This window comes from Natrix helvetica (assembly GCF_964273705.1).
Source record: "Natrix helvetica genome assembly, chromosome: 1".
NCBI lineage: Eukaryota > Metazoa > Chordata > Lepidosauria > Squamata > Natricidae > Natrix > Natrix helvetica.
This window is the reverse complement of record NC_138548.1, coordinates 270,836,128-270,863,162: the sequence shown is the minus strand read 5'-3', so window position 1 is coordinate 270,863,162 and position 27,035 is coordinate 270,836,128. Positions and strand designations below refer to the sequence as shown.

General features: G+C 40.9%; 1 protein-coding gene across 1 annotated transcript in view; it reads right to left on the bottom strand.

Moving 5' to 3' along the window:
- ERGIC1 (endoplasmic reticulum-golgi intermediate compartment 1) overlaps positions 1-27,035 on the bottom strand; it is a 94,064-nt gene that overhangs the window by 42,608 nt on the left and 24,421 nt on the right. Inside the window, exon 3 of the mRNA XM_081942235.1 lies at positions 20,005-20,077. Coding sequence (XP_081798361.1) covers positions 20,005-20,077 — 73 coding nt within the window. The remainder of the gene's footprint in view (positions 1-20,004; positions 20,078-27,035) is intronic.

The window sequence follows — 27,035 nt, the reverse complement described above, 5'->3', positions numbered from 1 at the left end:
CAGAGTTTGAAAATCGACCCTACGGACAAACCGGAAGTCACCATTCCTGAACCTCCGGGTTCCCCGTAGGTCCTGAGGCCTCCGGAAGACATCGGGGGGAGGGGGGGCAGGGAGGCTGTTTTCGCCCTCCCCAGGCTCCTAGAAAGCCTCTGGAGCCTGGGGATGGTAAAAAAACTCTGCCAAAAGTGGTGTGTGTGTGTTGCTGATCATACGCATGCGCGCGCTGAGAAGGTTGCACGCATAGCATTATGGGTGTGGCATGCCGGCGCACGACCACCACCCCTGTGCTTCCCCCCCCCCGCTTTTGGCACGGCAGCCAAAAAAGGTTTGCCATCACTGATATATAGCATGATTTTTCAACATTATCAGGAAAATATTTTACTGGAACAAGTGGGCTCAAGATGGGCCACATGAAAGTAAGTATACAAATGGAACAGAATGCAGGTTCTGTGTTCAGAAAAACATGTACTGTTCAGATGCTAAGATTATATGGATAGCCTTTAGTTTTGGCAACACGTTATAGGCTATTCCTGACAGGCAGTAAAGAGTCAGGTCAGCAAGTTCACAATAGCTGCATTTCAAGACAATGTGCCAAACTCAATTTATTGCTTGGCAGTTCTTCCTTAAAATTGATCCATAAGTCAGATGGTAAGCATTAATCAATCCTTTTTGAGATGATTCATAAATATGATGCAGAAGGGAGGAACATGTCAACTCATGGATGATCTGGTTTCATGTTCCTTTGTTGCAGCTGCCAACAGGCAGAACTAAGCTTTCCATAGTGTTTATCACTGGCTGATTACATAGTTACTTAGGATTAAGTAATATAGTCCTTCAAGTTCCCAGGATTGACTTCAGTCAAGAGAAGCATAAATCCTCATAAGCAGTGCACCTATCCTTATTAGTACCTTAGTGTTTCCTGAGGTATGCCAGCTTATGAGACTGCCTGTTTCACAAGAAGAACTCACTACCCTTCTCACCATCTCCTCCTGGATTGATGAGACATGCCTATCCTGTCAGTTACAATCTGCGAAACAAACAAAGCTGTCAAAAACAAGCTTTGCAGGATTTATACTAACACTACCTTAAAGTAAAAATTTGCACTAAATCACCCTTGCTGTCCTCTTTAGAAAAAAAAACCCATTGCTTTTTGTAGAAGATACTCTAAAAGTATGCATGATGGGCTAAAAATACAGGTTTGATTTGTGGTTCTTTACTACACAGTACAGGTAGTCCTTAATTTATGACCATAATTGAGCCCAAAATGTACGTTGGTGAGAAATTTATTAAGTGAATCGAATCACTACAGTTGTTAAATTAGTAACACACTTGTTAAGTCGGGGCTGTCAAACTCGTGGCCTGCGGGCCAGATGCATCACCTTCTGGCCACGCCCATGCCCAGTTTAGCAAAGGGGGAGGGGAAATCATGATACATCATGTGACGACGCTGTGACGATGCGTGTTTGACACCCCTGTGTTAAGTGAATCTGGTTTCCACATTGACTTTGCTTGTCAGAAGGTTGCAAAAGGTGATCACATCACCCCAGGATACCGCAACTGTCGTAAATGTGAGTCAGTTGTCAAGCATCTGAATGTAAATCACATGGCCATGGGGATGCTGCAATGGTCGTCAGTGTGAAAAATGGTCATAAGTCACTTTTTTCACTGCCGTTGTAACTTTGAACGGTCACCAAGTGATCTGTTGTAAGCCAAAGACATATATACCTTTTATTCCTTTATTTTTTTTAGAAGAGGTAATACTGTGCTTGAGAGGGCTCTTGAGTTTCTCCCACAGAACGTCTAAACTTGCCGCTCCAGCATCTTAGCTTTCTATCTCCATCTCATCTGTTGCTGTAAGTACACCATTTTCCCCCACCCAAAAGAATTAATTGGTGATCTTGGGAAACAATTGTTCTTTTTCATGAAAAAAACTTCCTTCCAATTTTACCCTTCCTCTTTCTCAAAAGGCATTGACAAAGTGCCACAATAGGTTGGTTAGACTTCCATGGCTGGTATCTTATCGGACAGTACTAAGCTTCAGAGTTTAGTTTTCTGATGTTTTGCCAGCAACCGTGGCTGGTATCTTTAGAAGGAATGGTCTACAGAATTGAGCAAGGACAGACTACACTTCTGTCTCCTCAAATTTTTATGCTCCTTTTATCTGAAGAAAGGTGTAAACTACCCTTGAAGTAATCTGAAGCTCTAGTCTAGTATAAGACAGGTAATATGTACTATGAGAGCTTTCCAATTTACTAATGCAGAAGTCCTCAGCTGGAGAAGATAGCCTGTCTCCTGATGCCTCATCATCACAAGAAGCTTTATTGCCACTGCTCCTCTACTAATAATGGCACAAAAGGGGAGTTTGAAGTAGATTAGGGAATGCCCTAGAAATGTTATATTCAATCCGATCTTTCTTCCAACAAAGAAGAACTTTCTCCCCACATATTTAAGAAGAAAATATCATTAAAAACAACCCCTTTCATGAAATATAATTAAAAATAATTATTTCAACCAAAAACAAAAAGTGAGCAGAGATAAAAATTAGATCAAACTTCCTACGTAGAATAAACCAGACTCTTCCTACTGATTCCCTCTATTCTTCCCCCTTAGTGTGCTCCTGAAGTGTGTATGTGTGTGTGTGAGGGGGAGAAGGAAAGAGAGCGAGACAGAGAGACAGACAGAAACATGCATGACATCATTGCAGAAATGCAGTTTATATCTGGTACCAGACATTAACAAGCAAGTACCGTAAATAACATCTTTTTGTTGTCATTGTGGTTAAGCGCTGCTGCCGCCGCCTCCAACATGTTTGTTAATATCTCAACGTCTTAGTACTTGCCCCTGTGATTCTCTGCTCACTAACAGTTTACCGTAAGGAATTAGCTTCTGAAGTAATCAAAATGTAGGTTAAAAAAAGGATACAGTATTGCTTAGTTATTTTAAGATTTAAGATACACTCAACATCTTTGTCACTTCCTCTTTGACCAGACCCAAGAATGTTCAAAGCATACTGGCCTACTATGGAAGGAACTACAGATCTCAAATCAATATAAAATAAAATGGAGTATAGAGACGTCAACATTCATTTGAGTCAGCCACTATAATTGGCACTGTGGCACTCAGCCTTCTGTTTCCTGTTAACCCACACACATACATGATGAGGATGCACAGTCTAACCTTACCACTTAACCATTTTGCAACACCTTTCATTAAAGTATCTCAAAAGTGTTGAGCAAGCATTAATTAAACTGAGGAAGTAGACAGCCAAATATGATTCTCAACTTAAAGCGTAGCATAATGAGGAATACAAGCAAGATTATTCGTCAAATGTGTACCAGTCATAGTACTGAAAAAACAAACCAGGGACAAATGAACTAGTTAGTCAAACAATTAAATCACACTTCCCTTATTAGAACAGTTAACACTTGCTCCAGGCCAATGCTTTTCAAATAATTTACTAGAGACTCTTGAGATTCTTCAAAATCTTTTCAGAGATTTTTAACTTTGAATATTAGAGCTGATGAAAAGCGCTCTATAAGAAAATTTGCCCACCAGTACTTGTCTTTTTCTACAATACGGACAGGGGAAAAAGAGACCTTCTCAATCTAGCCGTGGTCCAGATATGAGGATAAATTCCCAGAATGTATTAGTCATTGTAGAGAAGAGCTGAAATCCACATATCTAAAGACTTCCAGGTTGGAATTGCCCAATGTATCACCTATTCCAGATATATATTTCATTCATACAGCAACAGAATGCCTATGCTCATTCCATACCAGCAAAATAAATTGTGGCCTCCAAAATTATACCTCCAAATGCCTTGTGTCATATAAAAGTGAATGGCAGGCATTCACATATTCTCAGTCACCAAAAAGGGAACCAGTGGGAAAGAGTTACAACCAATTCACCTAGGTAGGAGGAGGAGGAAGATACACATTGCCAGCCACAATGGCAATTCTAGCAATTATAGGTACTGTAATTGGCATGGGTCAGAGGGACTACAGTCCAAGAGCCATGTTGCAGCTACCATAAAGATTGGAGCTGAGGAATAACAAGTCAAAACACTTGCCAGTTCTCATGGACTAGTCCAATCCAGGAATCAGAAAAACATCCAGAGACAGCAGAATAGCAAGTACCATAAGCATCGAACATTTCTGCAATGTGGTTGAACCTCCAAACAGATCAGGCAGCAGGCTGCTTCAACATTAGCTATCTTTGGATGGCCAGAGCAGCTCTACGTGATGTCATCAGCATCAGTCTTAAATCTAAATTCCAGAATTATCACAGAGATCAAGAAGACAAACTTAGCTGCCCTCCATAGTAAGGACATACAAGTCTGATCTCTCTTCTCTCCATAACTAGAATCACAGTGAGACAATGAAGGTGCATCATATTTGTTGATATGTTGAAGATAAGGCAAAGAAGACAAGAAATGGTCTTCATGTCAAGCATAGCAGCTCAGGGACCTAGAAGTGAAAGAGTCTTGTTGGGTGTGCTCTATCCATGTGGAACATAGAAATTCCATCCTATTCCCATTCCCCAGCTGAATATGGGAGTCTCCAGAGCTGAATTATTTGTAGCCCTCATTTGCCAACTATGAAACAGAGCAGCAACTGCATCACTAAGTGACATGATCATAAAGTGAAACATCACATGACTGCACTCGACTTATGTTGCCAATTCGGTCTATGATCATGAAGCAAATCACTAGAGGCCATTAAGCATGATGGCTTCCCCATTGACAATGCTTGTTGGAAGTCAGCTGTGACGGTCACAATTGTCAATCATGTGACCAGGGGATGTTGCAGCCATCATAGACGCATGCCAGTTGCCAAGGGACTGAATGGTGATCATGTGATTGCAAGGATGCTGCAATGCCTGCACATTCAAGGACCAGTTGTAAATCTTTTTCAGCACCATCATAATTTCAAACCTTAGCTAAACAAGCAGCCAGTAAGGAAAGCAAGTAAATCAGTAAACCAGCTCGTTCTAGAATAAGTGGAAAGAGAGAAAGAACAATTGGCCCTTATTTCCAGAAACTCATTACGTGAATTCTATTCTTTTCCATTGTCTACATATTCTTGACACTTCACATTTATGAGAAAAAGGAAAGAAGAGAAAAACTGAAGATTGATACAATCAAACATCATGAAAGGCAAAAAAAAAAAAACAATTTCTCAGCATCAGAGATGTGCTAAAAAAGATTTGCTCAGGATCTTCAGCTTTCAATGTGCAATCCAAAGCAGCAGAATCCAAAGCAGCGGCCTGATACATTCGTCATAGGGTTCAAGTCTTTTTCATATTATGATTTTGTGTAAACCAGTTCCAGTGTTCACAACTGAGATGGTTTAACACCACTGGTGAGTTCCAGATCCCGCTGCAACCATACCAGTTGCAACGGGCCCCGGCGTCCTCCATATGAACGTGTGCAGCACGAGCATGCATCTTACCTTCCAGTGATGCCTCCGCAACGCTCCAGCTGCTTGGCAGAGCGTCGTGCAGGCGTTGTATGTGCCGTGCGCATGTGCAGAAGCGCAGAAGAGTTTAAAGACAGGCAAGGAGCTTGGGCGGGCGGGTAGGCCTTCCGGAGCACTGTACCGGAACAGTACGCGGTGCTTCAGACAGGCACCGGTACGCCCATACCGGGGCGTACCGTCTGCAACCCACCATTGTTTAACACTCACTTAGGAGTTTAATAAATCACCAAGAATGCTTACTACTTTGCAGTAAGTACGTACTAGTTTGCAGCTTTCTTGACAAGGTTTTTCAAAAGTTTTCCCTGCCTCCTTCCTAGAGCTGAAAAAGAGTAACTGGCCTAAGCTCACCCGCCTGGCTTTGTGCTTAAGGCATGAATAGAACTCGTGGTCTCCTGGTTTCAGCTTACCTCTTAACCACTATTCCAAACTGGCTCAATATTTATTTTGTTAGAGATTAAAACTGAGAGTGTCTATTATATTTATTTGAATTCATGTACCTCCTGAAGGGATCTCAGGGTTGCCCAGCGGTCCTCAAAACACACTTTAACAACTGCTGCTATAATATAAATGCTTCTAAGGAATCACAAGGTACTCTTCAGTTGCCAACACAAACCTTAGAATGTCATTCAGATTTCTCACTGAGATAATAACAAATGTGTGGATCAAAATAGTCCATCCAGGAAATCCTCTTTACTGATGAACAACCCGTATTCCATCCAAGGATGTCGTAGAATAAGACATCAGCAGGTCTGATTTGTAAATCAGTTGTCCAGGAAGACCGAAGGGAGGAGTTTACACATCAAATGGAATGTAGAAGAGACAGAATGCTGAACAAGTCCAGGAAACAGCACCACTCAGAATAAGTAGTTGCATCTGTCTTTTCTACATTTGACCAAACTCTGGTGATACAGACACCATGACCCTCCTCCTTTGACTTTAGCAGAAGTCAAGCATTAAGTGACAGGAGTATTAACTGAAAACAAGGATATATAGGTAGTCCTCAACCTAGGACCACAATTGAGCCCAAAATTTATGTTATTAAGTGGGAAATTTGTTAAGTGAGTTTTGCTCTATTTTACAACTTTCCTTGCCACATTTGTTAAGTGAATCACTACAGTTGTTAAATTAGTTACACCATTGTTAAGTGAATCTGGATTCCCCATAGCCTTTGCTTGTCAGGAGGTTACCAAAGGTAATTTACATGACCCTGGGACATTGCAACCGTCTTAAATGTGAAACAGTTGTCAAGCATCCAAATGTAAATCAGGTGACCTTGGGGCAATGGTCACATGTGTGAAAAATGGTCATAAGTTACTTTTTTCAGTGCTATTGTAACTTCAATCAGTCACTAAGCCAATGGTTGTAAGTCGAGGACTACCTGTAAAGAAATCCTTACCCTCAACTCTGAAAGAAAAGATTGACTCAGTGCAGAGATTTCAGTGACCTTTTTGGAGGCAGGACATATACAAGAAAATAACCACTGGAATTCCCAACACATAAGCCTGAAACAGGAAAATGTCTCTCAAATTGATATCACCACCTCCTCGGTGAGTATACGGCTGCAAATATTTTGGTGCATCTAGAACTGTGATGGCGAACCTATGGCACACATGCCGGAGGTGGCATGCAGAGCCCTCTCTGTGGGCCTGCATGTCATCGCCAGCTTTTCTTCTGGTTTCCAGTGCGTGCATGTATGTCGCCCAGCTGATCTTCGCGTGTGCCAGAGCCCCTGGTGTTCGGGTTTCCAGGGCTCTAGCGCATGCAAAGACCAGCTGGCTGTCGTGCGCATGCGCACCAGCCAGCTGATCTTCAAGTTTCCAGAGCTCCAGTGAGCACACATGTTCCGGTTTGGGCACTCGGTCCTGAAAAGGTTCGCCATCACTGATCTAGAACCATAAAAGGAATGTGAAATGGGAGTAGGAATTTGGTTGGGAAATACTCTGAAATTCAAAAGAAGATAGGTTCCTGCCATCCCCCATCTTCAGAAACAAAAGAAATGACAGCCATTAGATATTGAGATAACAGAGCACTATTCTCTGTACTATTTCCAACATGTTATCCATTCTATTTATGATTTCAAGGGAAAATGGGACAAAAACCCATTTTGAATCTTACACCAGTAAATAAGTACATGGTACACCTTTCTTACACATTAGCTTTCTTTTGTACACAAACCACAGCAAAATTGTTATCCATCCAGATTCACACCAATATTTATTATGATAAAAAACAAGAAAAAGCCCAAATTTTATAAATTAGTACATACATGTAGAAAGGGCAAAGGGAAGTTATGGCTGTAGCAAAGAACAAAGTTCAAATGAAATATAATGTGAACTGTTCTAAACATGCTATAAATTCTAGCTGAACAAAGTAGGAGAATTTGCCCAAAAATGAATTATTTTTACAGGTGTTTTTTCCTTGTGTTTCGTTTCCTACAATTCTGACAGTAACATTACACATTTTTTTAACAAGATATGTGCACCAAATATTACCTTTTGAATAAGGATTATCTCAACTCTTCAACCTTCATTGAACTGAATGTATTGATGTGAGCTCTTCAAGCATTATTGTACCAAATGATTTGCTTAAAATACTTAAATACCATCATTCATCTCAAGTTCTTCAAGTTTTAAAATCAATATAGCAAACACAATATGTTGCTATCACATAACTTGCAGCTGTAAGATTTTCTTGATAATAAAAAAATGCATTATTTTGGCAATATTTTGCAACCCTGTAAATGTATCCAAATCCTTATTTGTAGCATAAGTTGTACTAATTAGTTCATTCCTCCTCAATTGGAGACTATATGGAAAAGTTCAACATCATTTCTACAGAGTATTATTAATTAGGTCAAAAGATGGATGATGATTATATCACCAGTTGGATCATTATAATAATAGCAGCCACCAGTTACAAATCTGGGTTACCTGTGTAAGAGATTATTTGATTTATGATGTATCAGCAAGATGAGGTAGAAAAGGCCGTTAAAAATTACAATGAATGTTGTCTGAAGTACATCAACCTACCACTAATCCTGCCCAGGAAATACCAGAGGCATTTAACTTGCGGCTTAATTTTCCAAACCACTTGAGTCATTCACTTAGTGGAATAGGGTACCTGTTTGTGACTGTCAACCTTAAAAAAATCCAAATATGGAACACTGACCTCATTTCCTTTATTTGTTCTTGGAGTCAGAGCTCTCTTCCTTACCTTAATGTGCTCTTTTTACACGTAAATAAAAAAAACAGAGCTCTGAAGGATAATGATGTGAGTGTTTTGAAATTTTAATCAGTTTTCATTTTCTTATTTCTCCAGCAAAAGGAGAAGAACAGAGTTGTAACATTTCATCTTGCAAGGAGAATGGATTTTAAAAAGGGGGAGGGGGGGATTGAAAGGATTACGTTATTTCATTTTATCTCAAAAAGTACCCCAGAGAAAAAAATATATAGAAATTTGAATACACTTAGATTTCACTTAATTTTTCAGTCTGAATAACAATAAAATAATGTGATTTCCTGGAGGAATATGCAATAAACTAATCCAGTAACACCTTAACTGTCCAAGAATAGATTTCAAATGTTCCACATTCATTCAGCCTTAAAAGATATGCTGGACAATAATAAAGGAGGAAGCTTCAAGGATCGAGCAGACTTCTTCGGCACTGCATGTCAGGTAACGTATGCGTCTGTCATCTGGAGAAGGTTCCATTTATATTTCTGTAAATGTTAACATTCTGACTAGGGGGCACTCAAACATCAAAGTACAGAAGAGGAAGTTAGATCAACCAATCAGCATTCAGGGCACGCACCTCCCCACAACACATAGTTGGAATTCAGGAGGTATGTGTATCTGCCCATCCACAACCATCTGTAATTTCGCTTATCAACCCCTTCACATATAGGTATGCAGCGATGCGTATGTGCAGCGGTGGGCAATTCTAAATCAAGCTTCAGCCCTATGTCATTTATTGGCTACCTCCTCCAACATCCAAGCCTACTCCCAGGGGTAGGCTTCAAAAATTGCAGCAATGGGTTTGTTGCCCCATTGCTAGGTAGGCGTGGCCATGGTGGGCATAGACTAACCAGCCTCTTGCACCACAGGGGGTGGGGTAGCATTTTTTCCCTCCCCAGGCTCCAGAGGTTTTCTTCGAGCCTCCGGGAGGGTGAAAAACTGCTTCCCTGGAAGCACTCCGGAGGCCAGAAATAGGCCTGTTTCCAGACTTCGGAACCTCCAGTAAGCCCATTCCCCCCACCTCTTCCCTGAGCCTCCATGTGGTCCCTGCACTTACCTGGCATGATGAATGGGCTGCATGGAGGAGAGGGGTGGGAGGGGAGGGTTTGGCGTGGCCAGCAAGGGGTGGCGTTTTGGGGTTCGCCGAACTGTTCAGCGAACCCCAAAATGCCACCCCTGGATCACCCAAAACCGTGCAAACCCCCAGCAGCCCTCCCCTGCATACTCCTGAACATTGACTGAATGTATTTTCCCTTTTTAAAAGAAAATAACCCTACAAATGACATGTTAAGTGTCTAAGTCAGGGGTCTCCAACACCCAGTCTGTGGACCAGCACCAGTTCACAGCATGCCAGTAATTGGAAAGTACAATTACTGAGACATTGTCACACTGGACACCCAGCACCCTTGAACTACTGCCGTGAAAAGGGGTGCCTTGTTATGTTCCCCAGCCATCAACTTATTGGTTCGTCAGCAGAATACCCCAAAGTACTACATACCAGGGATGAGCAATTTATTATACCCAAAAGTATAAGTTCTCCAATCAACAGATTGACTCAATCAGACAGAAAATGTAAGGAAAAACATATTTGTTTTGGAAAAATACTCGTCCAAAATTCCTGACATCCAACTTTTCAGAGAGATGCAAAGTTAACCAAACAGGAATCTGCTGATAATTTAATGGCTTATAAAGTGTCTATTTAGAGGCTTCTGATGCTGCCATTTACTTAGGGAAACCTGCACCAGAAATGTGATGCTTCCTCAGGTGTTATTGTTAAGGAAGAAATTGCTGATTAAGAGATAAAGAACTGTTGTGTTTTCATCAGGGCTCGGACAATACATTTACAGGAAGTTTTACACCAGGAAATGCTTCCTTTATCCTTACCAAACTTAGAGCCAGACTACGTATGATAATAATTACATAGCTCCACCCTTAACTATAAAGCAGTGTTATTTTATATTTCATATGTAAAAAAAAAGATTGTGAAATAGCTAGTGCCAACTAAGATCACTTGAAGATAAGGAAGCTTGTCCCCCAACTCTCCTGCCACACAAACATCTGCAATTTGTATGTGTGTGTGTTTTTTAAAAGTATGAAGCAAGATATATTTTTCCTATCAATGTAAATAGCCAGCATCAGGGATCCAGCATTGAGAATAGGACTAAAATATAATCAAAACAATAGCTCTTTGAAATGCCACATAATGTAGTAGATGGAGCTTAGCTGTTGGAATCGTTGAAGTTGGAGCATTCGCCGTTGCCGCCACTGTCCTCACCGGCGCCATCACTGGCCGCTTCACCACCTCGCAATTTATCATCTGCTGCGATTCTGACATCTGGCAGTTACTCTTACATATTGTTCTTAACACCGACCATTGCTATGATGGACATAAGCTTCCCGCTACCCCCTTGAACACTGTCGGCTGCCCCACCCATGGACATGTCATCTCCTCGTTCCATCTCCCCATGATGTCATCCCATTTGGTTGATGCCACACTCTCCTCTATGTTATAATGCGACAGAACTTTACTCCCTTCGGGAACTCCCCCTTTCCCGGGGATGGCCTTCTTGCCTATCAAGACGCTTCCTTAATGACGGATCTTGGGATACCGAGAGGTGGCATGCGAAGAAGAGATTTCTTAGGGTTTTTTTACAGGGGTTTTTAAATCAAATTTTAAGTGGGGTGAGGGGGTTGATTCGGATGGCTCAGACAGGCTTGGGGGGAGTCTGCCAGGGCACAGACCAGAGCTAACTAATGGGCGTGGGTCGGGAGTGCTGGGAAGGGTTGGGATTCCGGGGGAGACATTAAGCCATTCTATTGGGGGAGTTCACCATCTCTACTGTTTGTGGGAGAGGAAGATATGGTGGGGGCCGAGGGCCAAATTATGTTTGGGGGATGCGGGTTCGCTGTTTAAGAGTGATTGCGCGTTCCAACCCTCATCGGCCTTCTCGCATCCCCAGCTGCTCGGGATTACAGGACCCTGGTCTCCGGCTGGTGTCGCTTAATGCCAGGTCCGTGGCACATAACGCTCCCCTCATTTACGATCTCATACAAGAAGGTAGAGTGGACCTGGCGTGCATTACGGAGACCTGGTTGGGCCATGAGGGGGGTGTTCCCCTTAGTGAACTATGCCCACCAGGCTTCCGGGCGTTTCACCAGCCGAGAGCCCAGGGCAGGGGCGGGGGTGGTGGCGGCGGGGGTTATTAGGGAAAGTCTCGGACCTCAGGAGGTCACTGTGCCTCAGATAGGCGTGTGTGAGTCCCTTTTTGTGAAATGGGGCCTTGGAGTTCAGGTAGTCCTTTTTGTTACATACCTGTCTCTCTGCTACGTTTCATCGGCCCTGCTGGAACTACTGGATATGTTAGCTGGATTGGCGGTTGATTTCCCCAGGTTTAAGATCCTGGGGGATTTCAATCTGCCTTCCATTGGCGAGACATCGGAGTCAGCTCAGGAGTTCATGGCTTCTATGACAGCTATGGACCTAACTCAGTTAATTCAAGACCCCACCCATAATAGGGGACACATGCTCGACCTGATTTTTGTCTCTGGGCAGTGGATGAATGATCTAGATTTAGGGGAAATTTCTATCCAACCCTTGTTATGGTCTGATCATTTCCTCATCAGGCTTGACTTCCATACTACTACCCCTCGCCGCAGGAAGGCGGAACCGACAAGATGGTTCCGCCCCAGGTGCCTGATGGATCCTGAAAGGTTCCTGATGGAGCTTGGGACTTTTCCTGAATCGAACCGAAGCCCTAGTGGAAGCCTGGGATAGGGCAGCCACTGGGGCCTTAGATCGCGTTGTGCCTTTGCGGCCTCTGACCCGGTGTCGATCCCGGGTAGCTCCCTGGTTTACCGAGGAGCTCCGGGAGATGAAACGCCAGAAAAGACGCCTAGACAGTGGTTGGAGGGCCAGCCGATCCGAATCTGATCAAACACTACTAAGAATTCATATTAAATCCTACTTAGTGGCAATAAAAGCGGCAAAACAGCAACATTTTTCCGCTCTTATCGCGTCCGCAGACAACTGCACAGCCGCCCTGTTTAGGGTGACCCGCTCCTTACTTAACCAAGGAACTGGGAAAGACCCCTTGCAGGGTAGGGCTGAAGAATTTGTTCAGTATCTGCAGGATAAAATCGCTCAGATCAGGACAGGCTTGGACTCTGACTGGGTAGATTTGGGCGAGTCGACGGGGATGAATCTTGTGGAGACAATCTGGGATGAGTTTGACCCTGTGACCCCCGAGGGCATGGACAGGATTATGGGGAGACTCAGTGCTGCCACTTGTGTGCTGGACCTGTGTCCCTCTTGGTTAGTTTCGGCTTCCCGGGAGGTAACACGAGGCTGGCTCCAGGCAATTACCAATGCTTCATTGAGAGAGGGGTTCTTTCCCACCACCTTGAAGGAGGAGGTGGTGAGGCCCCTCCTTAAGAAGCCCTCCCTGGACCCAGCTTCTTTAGCCAACTATCGTCCGGTCTCCAACCTTCGCTTTGTAGCAAAGGTTGTCGAGAGTGTGGTAGCACGTCAGCTTCCCCAGTACCTGGATGAAGCTGTCTACCTGGATCCGTTTCAGTCGGGTTTCAGGCCCGGGTACAGCACTGAGACGGCATTGGTCGCTGATCTCTGGCGGGCCTGGGACAGGGGCTGCTCCTCTGTCCTGGTCCTATTAGACCTCTCGGCAGCTTTCGATACCATCAACCATGGTATCCTACTGCAACGACTCAGGGCGTTGGGAGTGGGGGGCACCGTTTTACGGTGGTTCTCCTCCTACCTGTTGGATCGGTCGCAATTCGTGTTGACGGGAGGGCAGGGATCGACCCCGAGGCACGTCACTTGTGGGGTGCCCCAGGGGTCGGTTCTCTCACCCCTCCTGTTCAACATATATATGAAACCGCTGGGCGAGATCATCCGTGGTTTTGGGGTACGGTATCATCAATATGCTGATGATACCCAACTTTTCATCTCTACCCCAAACCACCCAAACGATGCCCTCGACATGGTATCCTGATGCCTGGAGGCTGTGTGGATCTGGATGGGGAGGAACAGGCTCAAGCTCAATCCCTCGAAGACTGAGTGGCTGTGGTTTCCGTCATCCCGATTTGTGCATCTTGTTCCATCTTTGATGATAGGGGGAGAAATTTTAGCCCCCTCAGAGACGGCCCACAATCTGGGAATCCTCCTGGACACGCCGCTTAGTTTAGAAGAACACCTGATTGCTGTGACCAGGGGGGGCTTTTACCAGGTTCGCCTGATACGTCAGTTGCGCCCTTTCTGGATCGGGATGCTCTGTGCACAGCCACTCATGCCCTCGTCCTTTCTCACCTGGACTACTGCAACACTCTCCACATGGGGCTGCCCTTGAAGAGCACCGGCTTCAGCTGATCCAGAATGCGGCCGCGTGGGTTATCAGGGGGTACCTAGGTGCTCCCATGTTACACCCCTTTTAGGCGGCCTGCAATGGTTGCCGGTTGTTTTCCGGGTACGATTCAAGGTACTAATTATGACCTTTAAAGCGCTCCATGGCTTAGGCCCAGGGTACCTGCGAGACCACCTACTGCCACCAGTAGCCTCCCACCGTCCAGTGCGATCCCACAGAGTTGGCCTCCTCAGGGTTTTTAACTTTTGTAATATGTGTTTTTTAAAATGTTGTACGCCGCCCTGAGTCCTTTGGGAAAAGGGCGGCATATAAATCCAATAAACAAACAAACAAACAACAAAAAACAAACATTGTACTAAATATATTTTGGGATGTCAAAATATGAATTCCTCAGCTAGAGGAATATTAGAGCTCTCTGGAAAAAGGAGCACTGAAAAGTCTGAAGATAAGGTCAGTCAAATACAAGTTATAATTATTTAAGAAATATCTGATATAAAACCTTGTAAGAACTGTAATCCCCCAAATATCAAAACAAATGCAAATAAACCTGAAAGAAGAAAATGTCTTTGAAAATCAGAAAACACAGTCAAAGTTGCCTCTATTTATTTCAGCCATCATCAAATCCCAACATCTCTCAGTGACTTGATGCCACAATCTATTCATTCAAATGCTCTTTTCAAGGGAAAGTCACCCATGCTTAATACCCAAAGAATTATGTGTCATGGGTAACACAGTGAGTTAATCATGATCTAGGCCGGATGCCAGTGAGTAATTCATAACCCAGGCTTGATTTGTTCATCTTAAGTGTCACTAATTAAAGCTGATTTTTGCTTTGTAGAAAGAGAACTTGAAGGAGGAAGTTCATTTGCTACTGACTGGAAAAATTGCCTCTATGATTTTATTTTATCAAATAGTTTCAAATAATGTATTTCAATATGAACATCACAGGAAACAGCCTTTATTTTATTTATTTATTTATTCATTTAAGGTGTGCAGCTGAATTCAAAGCTTAAGAGGAACATACAGTGACAAACCAATTCAAAATTTTGTCATATATCCAAAGCAATTTAGTATATAGCAATAATTTGGAGATCAATTCTAAAACCACAATGTGATCAACACACTCAAGTAAGAAAAACAAAATTAAAACTTCTAGTATGTGGAAGTTTTAATTCTTACTGCACAGTACCCTGTTGGTGAAAATTATCTGTCTTACCATAACACAAATATGTCAGCGATTTAATTTTATCTTCTGTAAACAATAATATAGCACATCCCTTATTGGGTAATGAGAAAACGTGCTTACAACTATTAGGTCTTTACACATGAAGTCGGGGGGTGGGGGGAGAATCTGAATATGAACACTTTCTACTAGATCGCTGCAAATAGCTGGAATGAAAAATGTACAAGGTGTATGTTTACTGGAAAATTCATTTTTGTCATAACCTATTCCAATTTTTCCTGATCTAGCAATATTTTTCTCTGACCCTAATTCTTTCTCTGGCCCTAATTTTTACAAAACCAAATAGTTCCAAACTGTAGCTTGACATTTTGCCATTATAGGCTTTCTTAATTATACAAATTTAGCAACACCAAATTAATAATACAGCAAAATAGTTGTCTTTGCCAACAGGACTATTTATATCTTTGAAACGTTGAAATACAACATCCTCTCAATTTATTTTCTCTCAAGAGAAAAACAAATGTCATTTTATATTTAACCTTATCCCTTGAATCTAGAAGGGGTACTTTTATTCCCTGAGTGTCTCACTCAGTTTCAAAAATAACGGAGCTAATTTCCTATGTTGTTATATTTGTTAGTCTATGGTGGAAAAAAAATCTGGAGTCTGATAGGACCTTTTCCAATTGCAGAGACTGGCTAGACTGATGGAGATTTATACTGAGGTGAAGTGTGGAGAGAAAAGGGGGGGGGGAGGTAGAATTCTAAGATTACATGCCAATAAGGAAGTTTTAATCCATTGATTAATAAATCTACTACTTCAAGAATTCTGAATTTGATCAGACAGGTAACATATTATACTCATTATAGTCAAAATAAGTAACTGAGGAAGCTGTTCCAACATAGTCTTACTTTCTATGGGCAGGAACAACTCAGATCTTAATGCTGAATGATTGCTTATTACACAATAATAGTTTTTTTATGGCCCTCAATTTGTTCAACATGCAATGGTTGGTTAAGACAAGGAAGACTCCAGAAAGAGTGCAGAGGGGAGCAACAAAGATGATTAGGGGGCTAGGGGCTAAAACATATGAGGAATGGTTGCAGGAACTGGGTATGTCTACTTTAATAGAAAGAAGACTAGGGGAGACATGATAGCAGTCTTCCAATATCTCAGGGGTTGCTACAAAGAAGAGAGAGTGAAGCACCTGAAGGTAGAACAAGAAGCAATGGGTGGAAACTAATCAAGGCCGGAAGCAACTTAGAACTGAGGAGAAATTTCTTGACAGTAAGAAGACTTAACCAGTGGAAGAGCTTGCCTTCAGAAGTTGTGAATGCTCCAACACTGGAAGTCTTTAAAAAGAAGATGTTGGATAACCATTTGTCTGAAATGGTATAGGGTTTCCTGTCTAGGCAGGGGGTTGGACTAGAAGACCTCCAAGGTCCCTTCCAACTCTTGTTATTCTATTCTAAGACAGCACTGAATAGATCTAAGTTAAGGCAGCACTGAAAAAAGTGATTTATGACCCTCCTCAAAGTTACAATTGTCACATCAACCCCACAGTCACATGATCATAATTTGGGTGCTCGGCAACCACCATGTTGGTTGCAGCATCTTTACTTTACTTTACTTTATTTTGGACTTTTATACCGCCCCCTCTCCCAAAAGGGACTCTTGCAATCACATGATTGCCAATTTGCAATCTTCCCAGTTGACTTCTGACAATCGAAGTCAACAGAGAAGCTGGCAAGGAAGGTCATAAATTGCAACCACGTGTCCCACTTAATGACCCCAGTGATTCACTTAATGGCAGCAGCAAAAAGGTTGTAAACTCAGATGCCTCATTTAATCACCCTGCAGCTTAAGTATGAATTTTCTGGCCTCAATTGTGGATGTTAAGTTGAGGGCTACCCGTATCTTATTATAAAAAATTGTTTCTAAAATTCCACGAACAGAAAAAATGGAGAGATTGTGGTGACATATGCACTTCTTCATTTTTGCATTCCAACTATTTTTATAATCGTATGTGGCCTTTTTCAAGGAATTTATACCAGCAATTACATAGAAACATACATATGGCACAGTGGAAGTGGATAGTCCTTCTCTCCCTCTTGCTGATGAAATTCCACACTGTATTCTCATATGCTCTTCACTTTGATGCAAACTGGTACAGCCATTGGTAGGGAAACTACAATGTCTGTCTGTCTGTCTCTTTCTCTTCCTCCCTCTCTCTGTGTATGTGTTTGTGTGTGAAATAGGAATTGTTTTAAGTATAAAATGTAATTAGCTTGTATGGAAATTATATGTTAAGCTTCAAAATATTACAAATTAAATTATATACTATCATTAAATAAAATGTACTTTTCCCAATTATATAACATAATGCTCAAAATAACAAGCATGTGAGGAATTTATAAATGTTTTGTTTGCTTTCACTACTGTCAATTAAAAGAGGTCCTTTCTTTTCTTATGCATAACTCAAAACTGGACACTGTCATTCCTGACCTTGCAGTTTAACCCTTTATAGGTGGTTTGAATGATTTGGTAGAGATCTTATTTTGCTTTGTGGAACCACAGCATCTATCCAAAGAGGCTGATTTGACTCCTCATTTTCCAATTCCAACCCAAATTTACTACTCACTAATCATCAATATAGAAAGAAAAAGGCTCTCACTCAGTTATTGCAGCATTTGGAATGAAATCCTATTATTTCTTTTTCATGTAAGTCAACCTCAACTTTTACATCAACATTGCTTTATGGCAACAATATGGAAGTGATTTCCCGTTGCCGCCTTGAGATATTTTTCAATTTTCTAGTCAAGTCTACAGACCAAATGTTTCTTGGTGATCTTAATCCAAACCCCTTATCAAGCGCAACACAATTGTGTACTGCCACCAGCAATAGACATTACTTCAGCTATGTAGCCTTAGAATCTGCGCTTAGAAGAAGTTCAACAGTGGCGTTGATTTTAAAAGGACATGAGGAATGTTTGGGCAACCCAAACAGCCCATTAACTATTTAAAAGCTTGTGGCCGAGTTCTCTGATGATTTTTCCTTCCAGTCCCTTTGCCTTCTCTCTTCTAAGCCTGAGTCTCTCTTGTTTTTATCACTCTGACATTTTTTGCATTGAAGAGTACAATTGTTTTAAACAAAAATAAATAAACAGAAGAACACCAACCAGACATAGGAAAAATACTTACGGATTTGCAATATATCAATATAAAAAGTACAGTGTAGATCTGCTTGTTCCCAGGTTCTGCCAGACTCCACCAGCACAATTTAACTAGTATCTCTAGAACAAGAGAATCTTCAATTCCTGAACATAGTTACATCAAAGCTGTGTTTGTAAATATTGTAAAGATCAATTACTACAGAATATGGGAATCTGTGTATGTGTGTTTGTGCGCGCACACACACATGAAATGTGCCTATGTAAAAGAGAATACAAAGCATGTCTCCGGGGTTTAAAATGTATTTATCAAATTTATATAGTCATGAGAGGGAAGAAGTCATATGGGCACGATTGAATCAAATCATTAGCCATCCTCTCATGATGGGCTTTATCTGGCCCAGTCACAATAATAATTTTTTTCCTGATTTTTCCCCAAACAGGAATCTAGGGAACACCTGCACTATGTTAAGAACCTGTACTTGTCTACTCCGAGACTCTTTGCTTCCCACTTTGTCATTCTAAGTTCTTCCACTCCCTACAAAACTGATTAAACTCTGGGATGTTGTCTAGCTTGTTCAGCCCAATTTGTGCAAAGCAGCTGTTATCTTGCTCGGCTGTACCTTCAAGAGCAGCAAGAGACGCTCCAGTGCAACAAGCTTTCTGCATTGTGGTGAGAGTGCCTTTCAGAGGAATTCTACCTTGCCTTTAAAAGTAATTGGGTTAATTCAAAACTGCAAGGCTAAAATGAGAATTATCTGTTTGTTGATTGATTGAAAGAAGGTAGTCAGGGAGGCTGGTCAGGAGGCTGGAAAGTGGGGACTGGGAAATGTTTTGGTATCAGGATGAAGGCAGACAAGACTCAGGATTTAGAGGCATGCTTTCAGAAACACACATATATAGGCAGCCCTCAATTTACAACCACAATGGAGCCCAAAATTTATGTTGCTAAGTGAGAAATTTGTTGTGAGTTTTGCCCCATTTTATGACCTTTCTTGCCACATTTGTTAAGTGAATCACTGCAGTTGTTAAATTAGTAACACTGTTGTTAAGTGAATTTGGCTTTCCCATTGACTTTGCAGCAGGTCACAAAATGGGATCACATGACCCCAGGACACTGCGACCGTCATAAACATGAACCACTTCAGAGGTGGGTTGCTCCCAGTTCCGCCCAGATCGGGTGAACTGGTAGTAGCGGCGGTAGGAGGCTCCACCCACCCACCGGATGCTTATGTGCATGTGCAGAAGCATCGCAAGCGCGCCCGAACCGGTAGTAAAAAAAAATGGCAATCCACCACTGTACCACTTGTCACACATCTGAATGTAAATCACATGACCGTGGGGATGCTGCAATGGTCATAAGTGTGAAAAATGGTCATGAGTCACTTTTTTCAATGACTTTGTAATTTTGAACACTAAACGAATTGTTGCAAGTCGAGGACTTACAACAATTATGTATTATATGTTGGCAGCCCTTCTTTTCATGCAAAACCTTACCATTAGATAAGAAAATTATATACTTTTTGAAAGTGAGAAGTGCCAAGAAAAAAAGCCTTGTACTTACATTTCAGTGGCTATGAATCCAGTAAGCTCAGATAGGAATAGAAACAATATGAAGAAACAGCAGCAAACAGAGACTGGAAAAGAAATGGGTAAATAAAAGTTAAATTTATTCCTCCCTCAAAAATCCGAAAGTCCAGCCCCAACCAGCTTGATTTCATAAGGGCAATGTTATCACTCAGTTGCCTGGATGCTGCTAGAGACTTTCCTTAAAAGTATATCCTGATTCTTCTAACCTAAACCTCAATTTGCCTTCTATCTTTAAATATTGCTTTGCTATATGGAAATGCTCCCCCAAACTCCAATATATGGTATATAAAAATCAAAATTAAAGTTCTTTCACACCTCCTAGTCCTAAAAAGTCCCAAAGGCTGACAGAAATCTCATCCTTCCACATATAGTTAGGTATTAAAAACAATGTATCAGGGGCCTTAAGTTGGCTGCATGGAAAACACACTCTCAGATAATTTAGAACTATGTTCTGGCACTCAAAGAAAAATGAAAAAAAAAAAGCCCTTTTTTGAACATTGTAGTATAAACATTGGTTTAAAATAGTGTGTTATATAAACAGGCTGAAAATGGATTATCAGCAGGATAGTAAAAGTCAGATGCTTAATCCATGAAATCAGCACTAAGAAATAGTAACTCTAAGATGTTCTTAGTTAACTATTTATCTTTCTTCATCCTGGATGTTCTTAACATGAAGTAAGAGATGTTCAATTTTTCCTTCTACCCATCCTATATAATGTAAAGGTTGAAATAAAACAGAAAACATGATTTCTAAGTGAGAAGAAAGCTACAGCCAAGTTCAATTACTACCAGTATTCTCTGTCTACTGCAGTTGTCTTACCTATTTCTTCTTTTATAGTTCCTAATGTCTCCAAAAAGCAGAACTTGCTCCATTAGAAGACTCTTATTTCTCACCAATCTTATTTTGTTTGAAAAGGCTAAACCAAGAGTGCTTATTTTTTCTAAATTTATTAAATGTATATGACCATCACCATTATGCAAATGCCAGGCACAAAAAATGGGACACATAGGACGCAACATACTAAAGATATACAACTACCCCCAAAAGGAGTGCAAGAGAAATAAACTGTTGTGAGAGAGATAATTGCACTCTTCCAGCTAATTTTTGCCAATTTCTTTTGCTTCCTATTGCTACAGCTTGCCCCATTAGAAAAATTTCTTTGCTGCAAAAGGAATAATCCCATTTTGTATAGATATTTTCATCAAAATTATCCCAAGATGGTGTCCATTAACATCATTAAAAATAGCAAAATAATAATACCAATCAGCCAGAGATGAAGGCGAAATCGTACAGGAACCAGTTGGTATTTATAATAATTAACATATCCAAATAGTTAATAAAAAGTCTAGAGAAATTTAAAAAACATTTTTTTTTTTGCTGATTTCTAAGGCGTAACATTGAATATGCGACATGGGCTCCTTTGGTGAGTGAATTGCAGAAATGAAACATCATAGCTATTTCAGTGGTGGACAAAGTAAGTAGAAAGGCTTGGGAAATGGACATGGTGATAGGAAATCAGTTCTGAAAAAATATAAACCAAAGGAATAGCCCTATTGTCCAGATGTATAACTAATGCATTTTTTCTGTGGGCATCAAGATGACTAATGGAGGCAAGACATGAGAACACACACTTTTTTCTCATTCATGTTCTCTATCAACTGGAATTGTTCACGTTCTCTATCAACTGGGATTGAGAGACATGTATACTCCTTAGATGTTGAAACAAAAAGGGGTTGCCACAAAGAAGAGGGAGTCAAACTATTCTCCAAGGCACCTGAGGGTAGAACAAGAAGCAATGGGTGGAAACTAATCAAGGAGAGAAGCAACTTAGAACTGAGGAGAAATTTCCTGACAGAACAATTAATCAGTGGAACAGCTTGCCTCCAGAAGTTGTGAATGCCCCAACACTGGAAGTCTTTAAGAAGATGTTGGATAGCTATTTGTCTGAAACGGTATAGGGTTTCCTGCCTAGGCAGGGGGTTGGACTAAAAGACCTCCAAGGTCCCTTCCAACTCTGCTATTGTATTGTATTGTATGTAAGACTTTGATTGATACTGACCGATAAAGGCCTATTGATACCAGCTTTTGAACTGAGTTACAATGGAAACACTGTGATTCTAAGCCACCTCTGATTAAGTTTACACACTTTATTATTTACTTATTTATTTTTGAACCACTTAATTCCCTCAAAGAGGGACTGGGGGGTGTACAATAAAACAACAAAATATATCAAATTAAAATGTTAGAATTAAAATTTTAAAAGGAAGCAGGAATACTAAAGCTCTGTAAAGCATTATGAAAAGTTATTTAAAATTACGGAGGAAAGGTTCTCATGGCACCAACCGGTCCCACAATTCCATGCTCCTTTGGGCTCTCCATTCAAGACCCCTAAACTATGTTTTAACTCCTTTTCAGAAAGCCAGGAGAGTGGTGGCCTGCCTCACCTCCAGGGAAGAATATTGCATGGAGCAGGGACAACGGTAGAGAAGGCTGTCTTCCTAGACTCCACCAATCAGATTTCTTCAACTGTTGTGGTTTGCAACCTACCATCCCTGCCTGACTGGGTGAGACAGGCCAATGTTGACACTATGCAGTGGGAGGAGGGGATTTCTTGCACATGCAGGCCTCAGCAACTAATTAAGCTTTAGGTGCTACTTTTTACACAAAACTAAATATTAATTTGCTATATCACAGTTCTTCTCAAGCTAGTATTAAGCAGATCACTATGCTTTTCCTTTAATTGTACCTGTCCAAACTTGGATTTAATAGACATTTTTCCTGAGAAGGAAGCTGAAAATTTCTGGGTTTCTTACCAGCCTTGGTATCCTATTAGACATCTCTCTATATAGCCTGTTTGGTATATGGTTAAGGCATCAGTCTAGAAACCAGGAGGCTGTGAGTTTTAGTTCCACCTTAGACATGAAAGTCTGCTTGGTGACTTTGGGCCAATCACACTCTTTCTCAGCCCAACTCACCTCACAGGGTTGTTGTGGTGAAAATAGGAGGAGGAGAGAGTATTAAGATGTTCATTACCTGGAGCTCCTATTATGGTGGAACTGCCTTGAGCTATTGTTATGATGGGATGAACAAAATCTTTTTTAAAAATACCTCCATGCGTCTTAGAAGCAGTCACAGTGTTGAGTGTTCACAGTGTTCAACAATGACTGTGAATGAAGGGAGTAGGTTCAAATGAAAGCAATGAGGGTGTGGCAAAATCTGTACACATAAGACAATGAAAGAGGCAGAGCTGATATTTATTGATGAATTAAAGCAAACATTCTCCACATCTTGACTCCATTCTGAATCACCATGGAAGAAATGCTTCAAGCCACAGTATTGAGGGAGGGGAACATCTAAGCACCACGTGACTTTATTCATTCTTCAGACACAATGTCAGGACATTCCAATATTCATCTTCATCACCACAAGGTCTTGCCGTTGAAATGTTCTATGTATTGCAGCATTCCCTTTTTAGTCATTATGGAACATTTGTCTAAAAAAATTAAATTAAAATTTCGGCCAATCAAGAAAGGAGAACAATTCTAAATGAGCTATGCATCGACTGTGTCTACTATGCATTTACTCAACAGTTATTAGATACCAGAAGCAGGTTGCTGAGCTCACTTTGCATAGCCACTTATCCATATTCTTCTCCCATCCTGGGAAGGACTCCTATTATTTTAAATCTTACTGTTCCAACAGCATGCCTAATTCTAATTCCAAAAACATTTATGTTGTACTTCTGTTTGTAAGACTATACCATGCATTGCTGTAAGGGTTATGATTCTAAGTGGTTAAATTCAAAAGTCTCTTTAGCAAATATTGGCAATAATTGCCATGCAAAATAGGTGTCGGGGTAGTGTCTATACAACTTGTGGCCACTCTGTTGTTGTGTATGCTTGTTGAGATACAGCAAAATACAGTAAATAAAATAGCTGTGGGAGTTCCAATCATCCTTGTATGTAGAGTACTTGTGAATACAGAACCAGCCCTGGGTCAACTCTCCATGCACAGAGAAGAGTCTTGGATCACTTACAGTATTTCACAGTATGTCATGCATGGAACTGGAGAGGTGTGCTTGTAATGTTTATTTATTGGATGCTTTGAGTTGCATGACCTCTTGGTTCAGGCAGGAACTACTTTTAGCTCAATTGGTCTACCTATCATTAGGGGGGGGGATTAATTGGAGGCACATTCATAATTCCAAGACCCTTTAATAAACCTGAGATGAGAAACAGTAATGGGTGGTATATATTCTATGAACTTCAGCTTAAGTTGAAATCATACCATTTAAACCAAGAAAAAACATGACTTTGAGTTACAATCTTAATAATACAATACAATACAATACAATACAATACAATAGTAGAGTTGGAAGGAACCTTGGAGGTCTTCTAGTCCAACCCCCTGCCTAGGCAGGAAACCCTATACCGTTTCAGACAAATAGCTATCCAACATCTTCTTAAAGACTTCCAGTGTTGGGGCATTCACAACTTCTGGAGGCAAGCTGTTCCACTGATTAATTGTTCTAACTGTCAGGAAATTTCTCCTCAGTTCTAAGTTGCTTCTCTCCTTGATTAGTTTCCACCCATTGCTTCTTGTTCTACCCTCAGGTGCCTTGGAGAATAGTTTGACTCCCTCTTCTTTGTGGCAACCCCTGAGATATTGGAACAATGCTATCATGTCTCCCCTAGTCCTTCTTTCTCTTAAGCTAAACATACCCAGTTCCTGCAACCGTTCTTCATATGTTTTAGTCTCCAGTCCCCTAATAATCTTTGTTGCTCTTCTCTGCACTCTTTCTAGAGTCTCCACATCTTTTTTACATTGTGGCGACCAGAACTGAATACAGTATTCCAAGTGTGGCCTTACCAAGGCATTATAAAATGGTCTTGATTCTATCCCTCTGTTGATGCAGCCTAGGACTGTGTTGGCTTTTTTGGCAGCTGCTGCACGCTGCTGGCTCATATTTAAATGGTTGTCCATTAGGACTCCAAGATCCCTTTCACAGTTACTACTACTGAGCAAGGTACCACCTATACTGTACCTGTGCATTCCATTTTTGTTGCCTAAATGTAGAACCTTACTCTTTTCACCATTGAATTACATTTTATTAGATAGTGCCCAATGTTCAAGTTTGTCAATATCCTTCTGTATCTTAAGCCTATCTTCTGAAGTGTTGGCTATTCCTGCCAGCTTGGTGTCATCTGCAAATTTGATGAGTTCCCCATTTATTCCCTCATCCAAATCATTGATGAAGATGTTGAAGAGTACTGGGCCTAAAACAGAGCCTTGGGGTACTCCACTGCATACTTCCCTCCATGTAGATGCAGTTCCATTGAGGACTACACGTTGAGTGTGGTTGGTCAGCCAATTACGAATCCATCTGGTGGTGATGCTGTCTAACCCACATTCTTCTACTTCATCTAGTAGAAGGTTATGGTCTACCTTATCAAAAGCCTTACTGAAGTCCAAGTAAACTATATCGACGGCATTCCTCTGGTCCACTAATTTTGTCACATTATCAAAGAATGCAATAAGATTAGTCTGGCATGATCTGTTTTTGACAAATCCATGTTGGCTTTTGGCTATTACTTTGTTTGCTTCTAGGTGTTCGCAAATTTGTTGCTTGATTATTTTTTCCATAATCTTTCCTGGTATTGAGGTCAGGCTGATAGGTCTGTAGTTTCCTGGATCTAATTTTTTCCCTTTTTTGAAAATAATTCTCACAAGCCAATCACCCATAAATGCTAGGAAATATAGTGGTCAGAATATAACATTTTTTGTCATGAATGAATGCCTGTTCCAGGAACTAAATGCCTGACAAAGTATGTCACTCTTCCACAAATTATTCTATGGGAAAACATTTGGTACTAATACCCCTTTACAAGAATCCAATTGAATAGGATCAGAGTGTGAGACTTCTTGCAGCCAGAGAATGACTGTGCCCAAATTATAGATGATTTAAAGAAATCAGGATGTTATCAAGCGTGAGGAAAAAGAAAGGAAAGGAAAAAAATGTTTTATATTTGACCACCCCAAAAGGGGAAAAGGCATATGGAGACACTCTGCTAAGAGTGTATCCATATACCTGAATGAAGAGGCACACATTGTTTTAAGCTGGTTAGAAAGAGCATTAGCTTACACAAACTGATTCTCATCATCAAATCAAATCAAATTTTATTTGATTAGCCGCACCCTCTCCAGAAGGATTCTTCAGGATCTTCTCACACTTACCAGAGATTAGAAAGACTGGGATGATAGCACTTGACCCAGCATTAAAAAAAACAGATGCTGTGTCATCTCCAAAGGAAATTTAGCCAAATCCTATGTAATAACACAAGAATCCGCTTGATTCTACTAATAGTCATTTTAGACCCACCGATTGTTCTTGCTGTATCTGTTCTCTCGCTTTTTAACATAATTTCATTATTTATTATTTATATATTTAACATAATTTCACTATACCAACATGTACGGAGTTTCGTTCACCAACTTATTTTTTATTAGTTTATTTTATTTAAAGTATTAGATTTATGTGCTAGTTCTTTTTCCCAGAACTGTACTCCCAATATTGTCCTTTGTTCCTGCTTTTGTTGGCATGCTACTTCACATCCTGGAAAATCTTTAAATCTATCTTTCCTTAAACAGAAATCATGTGTTTTAATAAACACATTTTTGTTAAAAAAAAAAACTAGATGCAAAGGGGTAATTTTAGTCCACCCAGAATGCTAAGGGAATGGAGTCAACTGCTTGAAACACTGAAGCATAGTAACCTAAAGCAAGGAAAAGCCAAGTTCGGCTTCTCCTTCCTGGTGTAAAGAACAGGCTTCCATTTCCCAACCTATAAATAAACACAACTATTTTTATGAACAAGAAAGTTAGCTATATAAATATTTATGACAAATGTGTAATATGTAACTGTAACATCCAGAACTCTCAGCCAGTAATGCAGGTTGAGAATCCTAGGAGCTTTCTTTCTCCTTCCTTCCTTCCTCCCTCCCTTT